Below are 11,459 nucleotides of genomic sequence, written 5' to 3'. Positions count from 1 at the left end.
TAGACCGAATACCAGCTGACTGCTTCTTCCCTAAATAGTTATGGCATAGTTTGGAGCTGTGCTTTGGGTCATTGTCCTGTTGTAGGGAGAAATTGGCTCCAATTAAGCATCGTCCACAGGGTATGACATGGTGTTGCAAAATGGAGTGATATCCTTCCTTCTTCAAGATCCCTTTTACCCTGTACAAGTCTCCCACTTGACCACCACCAACGCACCCCCAGACCATCACCCCCAGACCATCACCCTCAGACCATCACCCCCAGACCATCACCCCCAGACCATCACCCCCAGACAATCACCCCCAGACCATCACCCCCAGACCATCACCCCCAGACCATCACATTGCCTCCACCATGCTTGACAGATGGCGTCAAGCACTCCTCCGGCATCTTTTCAGTTTTTCTGCGTCTCACGAATGTTCTTCTTTGTGATCCGAACACCTCAAACTTAGATTAGTTTGTCCATAATCCTTTTTTCCCAATCTTCCTCTGTCCAGTGTCTGTGTTCTTTTTGCCCATCTTAATCTTTTATTTTTATTGGCCAGTCTGAGATATGTATTTTTCTCTGCCTAGAAGGCCAGCATCCCGGAGTCGCCTCTTCACTGTTGACGTTGAGACTGGTGTTTTGCGGGTACTATTTAATGAAGCTGCCAGTTAAGGACTTGTGAGGCGTCTGTTTCTCAAACTAGACACTCTAATGTACTTGTCCTCTTGCTCAGTTGTGCACCGGGGCCTCCCACTCCTCTTTCTATTCTGGTTAGAGCCAGTTTGCCCTGTTCTGTGAAGGGAGTAGTACACAGCGTCGTACGAGATGGCAATTACTCGAAAAGCCTTCATTTCCCAGAACAAGAATAGACTGATGAATTTGTTTTTGGCCATTTTGAGCCTGTAATCGAACCAACAAATACTGATGTTCCAGATACTCAACTAGTCTGAAGGCCAGTTTTATTGCTTCTATAAATCAGGACAACAGTTTTCAGCTGTGCTAACATAATTGCAAAAGGGTTTTCTAATGATCAATTAGCCTTTTAAAATGATAAACTTGGATTAGCGAACACAACGTGCCATTGGAACACAGGAGTGATGGTTGCTGATAATGGGCCTCTGTACACCTGATAATGGGCCTCTGTACACCTGATAATGGGCCTCTGTACACCTGATAATGGGCCTCTGTACACCTGATAATGGGCCTCTGTACACCTGATAATGGGCCTCTGTATATTCCATAAAAACATTTTTTTTTTTTAATCTGTCGTTTCCAGCTACAATAGTCATTTACAACATTAACAATGTCTACACTGTATTTCTGATCAATTTGATGTTGTTTTAATGGACAATTTAAAACTTTTCAAGGACATTTCTAAGTGACCCGCAACTTTTGAAAGGTAGTGTATATGTGTGCCTGGCGTGCTTGTGTGTGTGTGTGCACATTTGAATGTGTGTGTGTGTGTGTGTGTGTGTATGTGTGTTACCTGTTGGCTCTGAGGTTGTTGAGCCTGGCCTCCAGGTCGTTGAGCAGGTTAACCTTCTTATAGCACTGAGAACAATAGACATCCAACACATCACTGTTGTACAGGTGACACATCTTCAGAGGGGTCTGACCAGCACTACAGAGACAGAGGGAGGGAGGGAGGGAGGGAGGGAGGGAGGGAGGGAGAGGGGGAGAAAGAGGGAGGGAGGGAGGGAGGGAGGGAGGGAGGGAGGGAGGGAGGGAGGGAGAAAGAGAGAGGGAGGGAGGGAGGGAGGGAGGGAGAAAGAGAGAGCCAGAAAGAGAGAGAAAGATAGAGAGAGACAAGGAGGGAGAGAGAGACTATAATTACACACAGTGCTTTGTATCTGTCAATAGAACAGAGCAATAGGTTTCCTTCCTGTTACACATGAGTGGCTGAAAGGTGCAGAGTGTGTGTTGGTGCAGCATGTAAAGGGCAGAGTGTGTCAGTCATTGGGGGCCAACTGTCATTGATGAATGTCCTGCACGCTGTGCGAGTTTCCTCTATGTGCCACTAACCTGGAGGGCAGGGAGGAGCCGAGGTCTGAGAAGCCGTTGGTGCGAGCGTCATCGTCGGGGCAAGGGCTGCTGGGAGTGTAGTCCACGTCCTCCCCCTCTCCGTAGTCCTCAAACTGTTCCTCCCCCGAGAAGACGGACGCAGAAGCCGAGCCAATCAGCTGGCCAGAACTACAGCCAATCAGAACACAAAGAACAGGAGTCAACGTATGAATCAGTATGGGCCCCGCTCCCATACGGTCCCGGACTCCCCATCTCCTAGGCCCCTCAAATTCTCACCTGAACCTGGAAGACATTTCTACTGTTTTTGTTCATACCTCCCCTCTAATCAGGGACTGATTTAGACCTGGGACACCAGGAGGGTGATTCCCCTCTAATCAGGGACTGATTTAGACCTGGGACACCAGGTGGGTGATTCCCCTCTAATCAGGGACTGATTTAGACCTGGGACACCAGGAGGGTGATTCCCCTCTAATCAGGGACTGATTTAGACCTGGGACACCAGGAGGGTGATTCCCCTCTAATCAGGGACTGATTTAGACCTGGGACACCAGGAGGGTGATTCCCCTCTAATTAGGGACTGATTTAGACCTGGGACACCAGGAGGGTGATTCCCCTCTAATTAGGGACTGATTTAGACCTGGGACACCAGGAGGGTGATTCCCCTCTAATCAGGGACTGATTTAGACCTGGGACACCAGGAGGGTGATTCCCCTCTAATCAGGGACTGATTTAGACCTGGGACACCAGGAGGGTGATTCCCCTCTAATCAGGGACTGATTTAGACCTGGGACACCAGGAGGGTGATTCCCCTCTAGTCAGGGACTGATTTAGACCTGGGACAGCAGGTGGGTGATTCCCCTCTAATCAGGGACTGATTTAGACCTGGGACACCAGGAGGGTGATTCCCCTCTAGTCAGGGACTGATTTAGACCTGGGACACCAGGAGGGTGATTCCCCTCTAATCAGGGACTGACTTAGACCTGGGACACCAGGAGGGTGATTCCCCTCTAATCAGGGACTGATTTAGACCTGGGACACCAGGTGGGTGATTCCCCTCTAATCAGGGACTGATTTAGACCTGGGACACCAGGTGGGTGATTCCCCTCTAATCAGGGACTGGTTTAGACCTGGGACACCAGGAGGGTGATTCCCCTCTAATCAGGGACTGATTTAGACCTGGGACACCAGGAGGGTGATTCCCCTCTAATCAGGGACTGACTTAGACCTGGGACACCAGGAGGGTGATGTTAACTATCAGGTAGAATAGGAAACCATCAGGACTCTGGAACTTGTTTGATAAGATTTGAATACCCCTTCCCTAGAAACTCAGAACGTCTGAAAACACTGTCTGGAGTATAGCAATATGGAGCCAATTCCACCTAGCCTATCAGAGGGCCCATTCCACCTAGCCTATCAGAGGGCCCATTCCACCTAGCCTATCAGAGGGCCCATTACACCTAGCCAATAGCAGTCCCACAAGTCTACAAGAAGTGCTTATGGCAGGTTGGGGCTACTACAGCCATGGTCAGATAGATGCTACTACAGCCATGGATGCCACTACAGCCATGGTCAGATAGATACTACTACAGCCATGGTCAGATAGATGGTACTACAGCCATGGTCAGATAGATGGTACTACAGCCATGGTCAGATAGATGGTACTACAGCCATGGTCAGATAGATACTACTACAGCCATGGTCAGATAGATGGTATTACAGCCATGGTCAGATAGATGGTACTACAGCCATGGTCAGATAGATACTACTACAGCCATGGTCAGATAGATGGTATTACAGCCATGGTCAGATAGATGGTACTACAGCCATGGTCAGATAGATACTACTACAGCCATGGTCAGATAGATGGTATTACAGCCATGGTCAGATAGATGGTACTACAGCCATGGTCAGATAGATGGTACTACAGCCATGGTCAGATAGATACTACTACAGCCATGGTCAGATAGATACTACTACAGCCATGGTCAGATAGATACTACTACAGCCATGGTCAGATAGATGGTATTACAGCCATGGTCAGATAGATACTATTACAGCCATGGTCAGATAGATACTACTACAGCCATGGTCAGATAGATGGTATTACAGCCATGGTCAGATAGATGGTATTACAGCCATGGTCAGATAGATACTATTACAGCCATGGTCAGATAGATGGTACTACAGCCATGGTCAGATAGATACTACTACAGCCATGGTCAGATAGATACTACTACAGCCATGGTCAGATAGATGGTACTACAGCCATGGTCAGATAGATGGTACTACAGCCATGGTCAGATAGATACTACTACAGCCATGGTCAGATAGATACTACTACAGCCATGGTCAGATAGATGGTACTACAGCCATGGTCAGATAGATGGTACTACAGCCATGGTCAGATAGATAGTACTACAGCCATGGTCAGATAGATACTACTACAGCCATGGTCAGATAGATGGTATTACAGCCATGGTCAGATAGATAGTACTACAGCCATGGTCAGATAGATACTACTACAGCCATGGTCAGATAGATGGTACTACAGCCATGGTCAGATAGATGGTAGTACAGCCATGGTCAGATAGATGGTACTACAGCCATGGTCAGATAGATGGTACTACAGCCATGGTCAGATAGATGCTACTACAGCCATGGTCAGATAGATACTACTACAGCCATGGTCAGATAGATACTACTACAGCTATGGTCAGATAGATGGTACTACAGCCATGGTCAGATAGATACTACTACAGCTATGGTCAGATAGATGGTACTACAGCCATGGTCAGATAGATACTACTACAGCCATGGTCAGATAGATACTACTACAGCCATGGTCAGATAGATGGTACTACAGCCATGGTCAGATAGATGGTACTACAGCCATGGTCAGATAGATACTACTACAGCCATGGTCAGATAGATGGTACTACAGCCATGGTCAGATAGATGGTACTACAGCCATGGTCAGATAGATGGTACTTCAGCCATGGTCAGATAGATACTACTACAGCCATGGTCAGATAGATGCTAGTACAGCCATGGTCAGATAGATACTACTACAGCCATGGTCAGATAGATACTACTACAGCCATGGTCAGATAGATGGTACTACAGCCATGGTCAGATAGATGGTACTACAGCCATGGTCAGATAGATGGTACTACAGCCATGGTCAGATAGATGGTACTACAGCCATGGTCAGATAGATGGTGTCAAAAATCTGATTGAAAATCAATAACCGGTATAATCTGTGACATCATAACGTCACACTTACTTGTTGAACAGTCCACCTAGCCCCTCCTCCTTCTCGTTGCTCCGCCCCCCGTCAGAGGTGTCAGAGCCCACGCCGCTCTCATTGGTGCTGTCCATGTCACAACACTCCCCCTGCTCCACACTGCAGTCTGGGTATGGACGGGTACACATGATGATGGGAGGGCCCAGTCGGGCCTCGCCGTTCTGGAGCGAGAGGGGGAGAGGGAGCATAGGGGGAGGGGGGGGGGGGGGGGGGGGGGGGGGGAGAGGGGGAGAGGGATCATAGGGGGAGGGAGGGGGAGGGGTAGGGGGAGAGAGGGAGGGGTAGGGGGAGAGAGAGAGGGGGAGGGGGAGAGAGAGGGGGGGAGGGGGGAGAGAGGGAGGGGGAGGGGGAGAGAGAGGGAGGGGGAGAGAGAGGGAGGGGGGAGAGATGTAGAGAGGGGGAGAGAGAGGGAGGGGTAGAGAGAGGGAGGGGTAGAGAGAGGGAGAGGTAGAGAGGGGGAGAAAAAAGGAGGGGGGGAGAGAGGGGTGGGGAGAGAGAGGGAGGGGGAGAGAGAGGGAGGGGGAGAGAGAGGGAGAGGTAGAGAGAGAGGGAGAGGGAGAGAGGGAGAGAGAGGGAGGGGGAGAGAGCGGGAGAGGTAGAGAGAGGGAGGGGGAGAGAGAGGGAGGGGGAGAGAGGGAGGGGGAGAGAGAGGGAGGGGTAGAGAGGGAGGGGTAGAGAGGGAGGGGTAGAGAGGGGGAGAGAGAGTGAGGGGTAGAGAGAGGGAGGGGGAGAGAGAGAGGGGTAGGGGGAGAGAGAGAGGGGTAGGGGGAGAGAGAGAGGGGTAGGAGGAGAGAGAGAGGGGTAGGGGGAGAGAGAGAGGGGTAGGGGGGAGAGAGAGGGGACATTAGTCAACCATCACCATTATTCAACTCAACATGCTGGACACAGACAGAAAACAGTGTTTCCTCTACGTTGTTGTCTTGGCGGAGCACACGGCCAACTTCCAGACCCTGAACAATGAAACATTTAACACCCATCATCTAGTACCCACAGCTAAGAGCACCCTCAGTCTAGTACCCACAGCTAAGAGCACCCTCAGTCTAGTACCCACAGCTAAGAGCACCCTCAGTCTAGTACCCACAGCTAAGAGCACCCTCAGTCTAGTACCCACAGCTAAGAGCACCCTCAGTCTAGTAAACACAGCTAAGAGCACCCTCAGTCTAGTACCCACAGCTAAGAGCACCCTCAGTCTAGTACCCACAGCTAAGAGCACCCTCAGTCTAGTACCCACAGCTAAGAGCACCCTCAGTCTAGTAAACACAGCTAAGAGCACCCTCAGTCTAGTACCCACAGCTAAGAGCACCCTCAGTCTAGTACCCACAGCTAAGAGCACCCTCAGTCTAGTACCCACAGCTAAGAGCACCCTCAGTCTAGTAAACACAGCTAAGAGCACCCTCAGTCTAGTACCCACAGCTAAGAGCACCCTCAGTCTAGTACCCACAGCTAAGAGCACCCTCAGTCTAGTAAACACAGCTAAGAGCACCCTCAGTCTAGTACCCACAGCTAAGAGCACCCTCAGTCTAGTACCCACAGCTAAGAGCACCCTCAGTCTAGTAAACACAGCTAAGAGCACCCTCAGTCTAGTACCCACAGCTAAGAGCACCCTCAGTCTAGTACCCACAGCTAAGAGCACCCTCAGTCTAGTACCCACAGCTAAGAGCACCCTCAGTCTAGTACCCACAGCTAAGAGCACCCTCAGTCTAGTACCCACAGCTAAGAGCACCCTCAGTCTAGTACCCACAGCTAAGAGCACCCTCAGTCTAGTAAACACAGCTAAGAGCACCCTCAGTGAACCAGAACATTCAATTCAATACAACCCAGGTAGTGGTGGACCACTGGTAGGGCAGATAAGAGCGTCTCAGAAACCCCTCCCTTCCTCCATTCTTTCCACTCTCTCCCTCCCTCCTTGCCTCCCTCCCTCACTCCTTCCCTACCCCTCTCCCATCCCTCCTTCCCTACACCTCTCCCATCCCTCCTTCCCTCCCCTCCCCCATCCCTCCTTCCCTCCCCTCTCCCATCCCTCCCCCTCTCCCATCCCTCCTTCCCTCCCCTCCCCTCTCCCATCCCTCCCCCTCTCCCATCTCCCATCCCCCCCCCTCTCCCATCCCTCCTTCCCTCCCCTCCCCTCTCCCATCCCTCTCCCATCCCTCCTTCCCTCCCCTCCCCTCTCCCATCCCTCCCCCTCTCCCATCCCTCCTTCCCTCCCCTCCCCTCTCCCATCCCTCCCCCTCTCCCATCCCTCCTTCCCTCCCCTCCCCTCTCCCATCCCTCTCCCATCCCTCCTTCCCTCCCCTCCCCTCTCCCATCCCTCCCCCTCTCCCATCCCTCCTTCCCTCCCCTCCCATCCCTCCATCCCTCCCCCTCTCCCATCCCTCCATCCCTCCCCCTCTCCCATCCCTCCATCCCTCCCCCTCTCCCATCCCTCCTTCCCTCCCATCCCTCCCTCCTTTCCTCCCCCCTCTCTCCCTCTCACTGAAGGATATCTACAGCAGTTTTAGTAAACCTGTGATTTAACTAACGAGCGATCACTTTCTCCACGTCTGTCTGACAGACTAACAACATCACGTCCTCATCACGACCTTTAAAAAGGGATTTATGTGTAGAGTAGTTACTGTGTTGATTATCTGACCTGTAACAGTCTCTCTAGGGGCTGGTAATGTCTGTGTTGATTATCTGACCTGTAACAGTCTCTCTAGGGGCTGGTAATGTCTGTGTTGATTATCTGACCTGTTACAGTCTCTCTAGGGCTGGTAATGTCTGTGTTGATTATCTGACCTGTAACAGTCTCTCTAGGGGCTGGTAATGTCTGTGTTGATTATCTGACCTGAAACAGTCTCTCTAGGGGCTGGGAATGTCTGTGTTGATTATCTAACCTGTAACAGTCTCTCTAGGGGCTGGTAATGTCTGTGTTGATTATCTGACCTGTTACAGTCTCTCTAGGGGCTGGTAATGTCTGTGTTGACTATCTGACCTTAAACAGTCTCTCTAGGGGCTGGTAATGTCTGTGTTGATTATCTGACCTGAAACAGTCTCTCTAGGGGCTGGTAATGTCTGTGTTGATTATCTGACCTGTAACAGTCTCTCTAGTGGCTGGTAATGTCTGTGTTGATTATCTGACCTGTAACAGTCTCTCTAGGGGCTGGTAATGTCTGTGTTGACTATCTGACCTGAAACAGATTCTCTAGGGGCTGGTAATGTCTGTGTTGACTATCTGACCTCTCTCTCTGTAATCATTAAGGACTGAGGAGTTTATCGGGATTAAAATGAACAGAATGGAGGTAAGCACAGGCAAAGTCCTAGAGAAAAACCTGGTTCTGTCTGCTTTCCACCAGACACTGGGAGATGAATTCACCTTTCAGCAGAACAATAACCTAAAACACAAGGCCAAATATACACTGAAGTTTTGACTTAAATCTTCTTGTAAATCTATGGCAAGACATTAAAATGGTTCTCTAGCAATGATCAACAGCCAATTTGAAAAGAGCTTGAAGAATTTTGAAAAGAACAATGGGCAAATCCATGTGTGGAAAGCTGTTAGAGACTCACCCAGAAACACTCACAGCTGTAATCGCTGCCAAAGGTGCTTCTACAAAGTCCTGACTCAGGGGTGTGAATACTTACGTAAATGAGATATTTATGTATTTATTTTTCAATAAATTTGCTAAAATGTCTAAAAACATGTTCACTTTGTCATTATGGGGTGTTGTGATGTCATTATGGGGTATTGTGATGTCATTATGGGGTATTGTGATGTCATTATGGGGTATTGTGTGCAGATGGGTGAAAAAAACAACAACAATTGAATCCATTTTGAAATCATGCTGTAACAACAAAATGTGGAATAATTCAAAGGGTATGAATGCCTTCTGAAGGCCCTGTATCCATGTGTGCATTAAGTTATTATTATTTCTAATTGTGGCAGGTGTGGTCCTCCATAAACTACATGACATAAATGCATAATGAGGAGACATGAAGGGCGTTTCAGAGTTCAGAGTTCAGCAGTAGAGAACATTGGGTAGTGACTGGACCACTGGCCTAGATCTGTTTGCTCCTGTTCAGGAGTGTGTGTGATTGTGTGTAAATAATACATACACGTATGTCTGTTATCACCAGACTGCTCTACCACTGGGACACACACACACACACACACACACACACACACACACACACACACACACACACACACACACACACACACACACACACACACACACACACACTACATTGAATCAACATGAACATCAATGTCATTGTAATGAATGGTAGAGAGGGCAGTCCTCCTGAGAGGTTATAGAGGGAACAGGAGGCTTTAACCTGGTTATAGAGGGTAACAGAAGGCTCTAACCTGGTTATAGAGGGTAACAGAAGGCTCTAACCTGGTTATAGAGGGGAACAGAAGGCTCTAACCTGGTTATAGAGGGTAACAGAAGGCTCTAACCTGGTTATAGAGGGTAACAGAAGGCTCCAGAGAGGCTCTAACCTGGTTATAGAGGGTAACAGAAGGCTCTAACCTGGTTATAGAGGGTAACAGAAGGCTCTAACCTGGTTATAGAGGGGAACAGAAGGCTCTAACCTGGTTATAGAGGGTAACAGAAGGCTCTAACCTGGTTATAGAGGGTAACAGAAGGCTCTAACCTGGTTATAGAGGGGCACAGAAGGCTCTAACCTGGTTATAGAGGGGAACAGAAGGCTCTAACCTGGTTATAGAGGGTAACAGAAGGCTCTAACCTGGTTATAGAGGGGAACAGAAGGCTCTAACCTGGTTATAGAGGGTAACAGAAGGCTCTAACCTGGTTATAGAGGGAATCAGAAGGCTCCAGAGAGGCTCTAACCTGGTTATAGAGGGGAACAGAAGGCTCTAACCTGGTTATAGAGGGGAACAGAAGGCTCTACCCTGGTTATAGAGGGGAACAGAAGGCTCTAACCTGGTTATAGAGGGGAACAGAAGGCTCTAACCTGGTTATAGAGGGGAACAGAAGGCTCTAACCTGGTTATAGAGGGTAACAGAAGGCTCTAACCTGGTTATAGAGGGAAACAGAAGGCTCCAGAGAGGCTCTAACCTGGTTATAGAGGGGAACAGAAGGCTCTAACCTGGTTATAGAGGGGAACAGAAGGCTCTAACCTGGTTATAGAGGGGAACAGAAGGCTCTAACCTGGTTATAGAGGGTAACAGAAGGCTCTAACCTGGTTATAGAGGGGAACAGAAGGCTCTAACCTGGTTATAGAGGGTAACAGAAGGCTCTAACCTGGTTATAGAGGGTAACAGAAGGCTCTAACCTGGTTATAGAGGGGCACAGAAGGCTCTAACCTGGTTATAGAGGGGAACAGAAGGCTCTAACCTGGTTATAGAGGGGAACAGAAGGCTCTAACCTGGTTATAGAGGGTAACAGAAGGCTCTAACCTGGTTATAGAGGGTAACAGAAGGCTCTAACCTGGTTATAGAGGGGAACAGAAGGCTCTAACCTGGTTATAGAGGGTAACAGAAGGCTCTAACCTGGTTATAGAGGGAAACAGAAGGCTCCAGAGAGGCTCTAACCTGGTTATAGAGGGGAACAGAAGGCTCTAACCTGGTTATAGAGGGTAACAGAAGGCTCTAACCTGGTTATAGAGGGTAACAGAAGGCTCCAGAGAGGCTCTAACCTGGTTATAGAGGGTAACAGAAGGCTCTAACCTGGTTATAGAGGGTAACAGAAGGCTCTAACCTGGTTATAGAGGGGAACAGAAGGCTCTAACCTGGTTATAGAGGGTAACAGAAGGCTCTAACCTGGTTATAGAGGGTAACAGAAGGCTCTAACCTGGTTATAGAGGGGCACAGAAGGCTCTAACCTGGTTATAGAGGGGAACAGAAGGCTCTAACCTGGTTATAGAGGGTAACAGAAGGCTCTAACCTGGTTATAGAGGGGAACAGAAGGCTCTAACCTGGTTATAGAGGGTAACAGAAGGCTCTAACCTGGTTATAGAGGGAATCAGAAGGCTCCAGAGAGGCTCTAACCTGGTTATAGAGGGGAACAGAAGGCTCTAACCTGGTTATAGAGGGGAACAGAAGGCTCTACCCTGGTTATAGAGGGGAACAGAAGGCTCTAACCTGGTTATAGAGGGGAACAGAAGGCTCTAACCTGGTTATAGAGGGGAACAGAAGGCTCTAACC

At 49.2% G+C, this 11,459-nt stretch overlaps 1 protein-coding gene across 1 annotated transcript in view; it reads right to left on the bottom strand.

Moving 5' to 3' along the window:
• Positions 1–11,459, bottom strand: part of LOC139422356 (rab11 family-interacting protein 4A-like) — a 112,096-nt gene that overhangs the window by 16,303 nt on the left and 84,334 nt on the right. The window contains 3 exon segments of the mRNA XM_071173560.1: positions 1,472–1,606; positions 2,008–2,175; positions 5,291–5,472. Of these exon segments, the coding sequence (XP_071029661.1) occupies positions 1,472–1,606; positions 2,008–2,175; positions 5,291–5,472 (485 nt within the window).

Source organism: Oncorhynchus clarkii, chromosome 12 (genome assembly GCF_045791955.1).
Source record: "Oncorhynchus clarkii lewisi isolate Uvic-CL-2024 chromosome 12, UVic_Ocla_1.0, whole genome shotgun sequence".
Classification (NCBI taxonomy): Eukaryota; Metazoa; Chordata; class Actinopteri; order Salmoniformes; family Salmonidae; genus Oncorhynchus; species Oncorhynchus clarkii.
The sequence above is the reverse complement of the archived record's forward strand: the minus strand, read 5'-3'. Positions and strand labels throughout refer to the sequence as shown.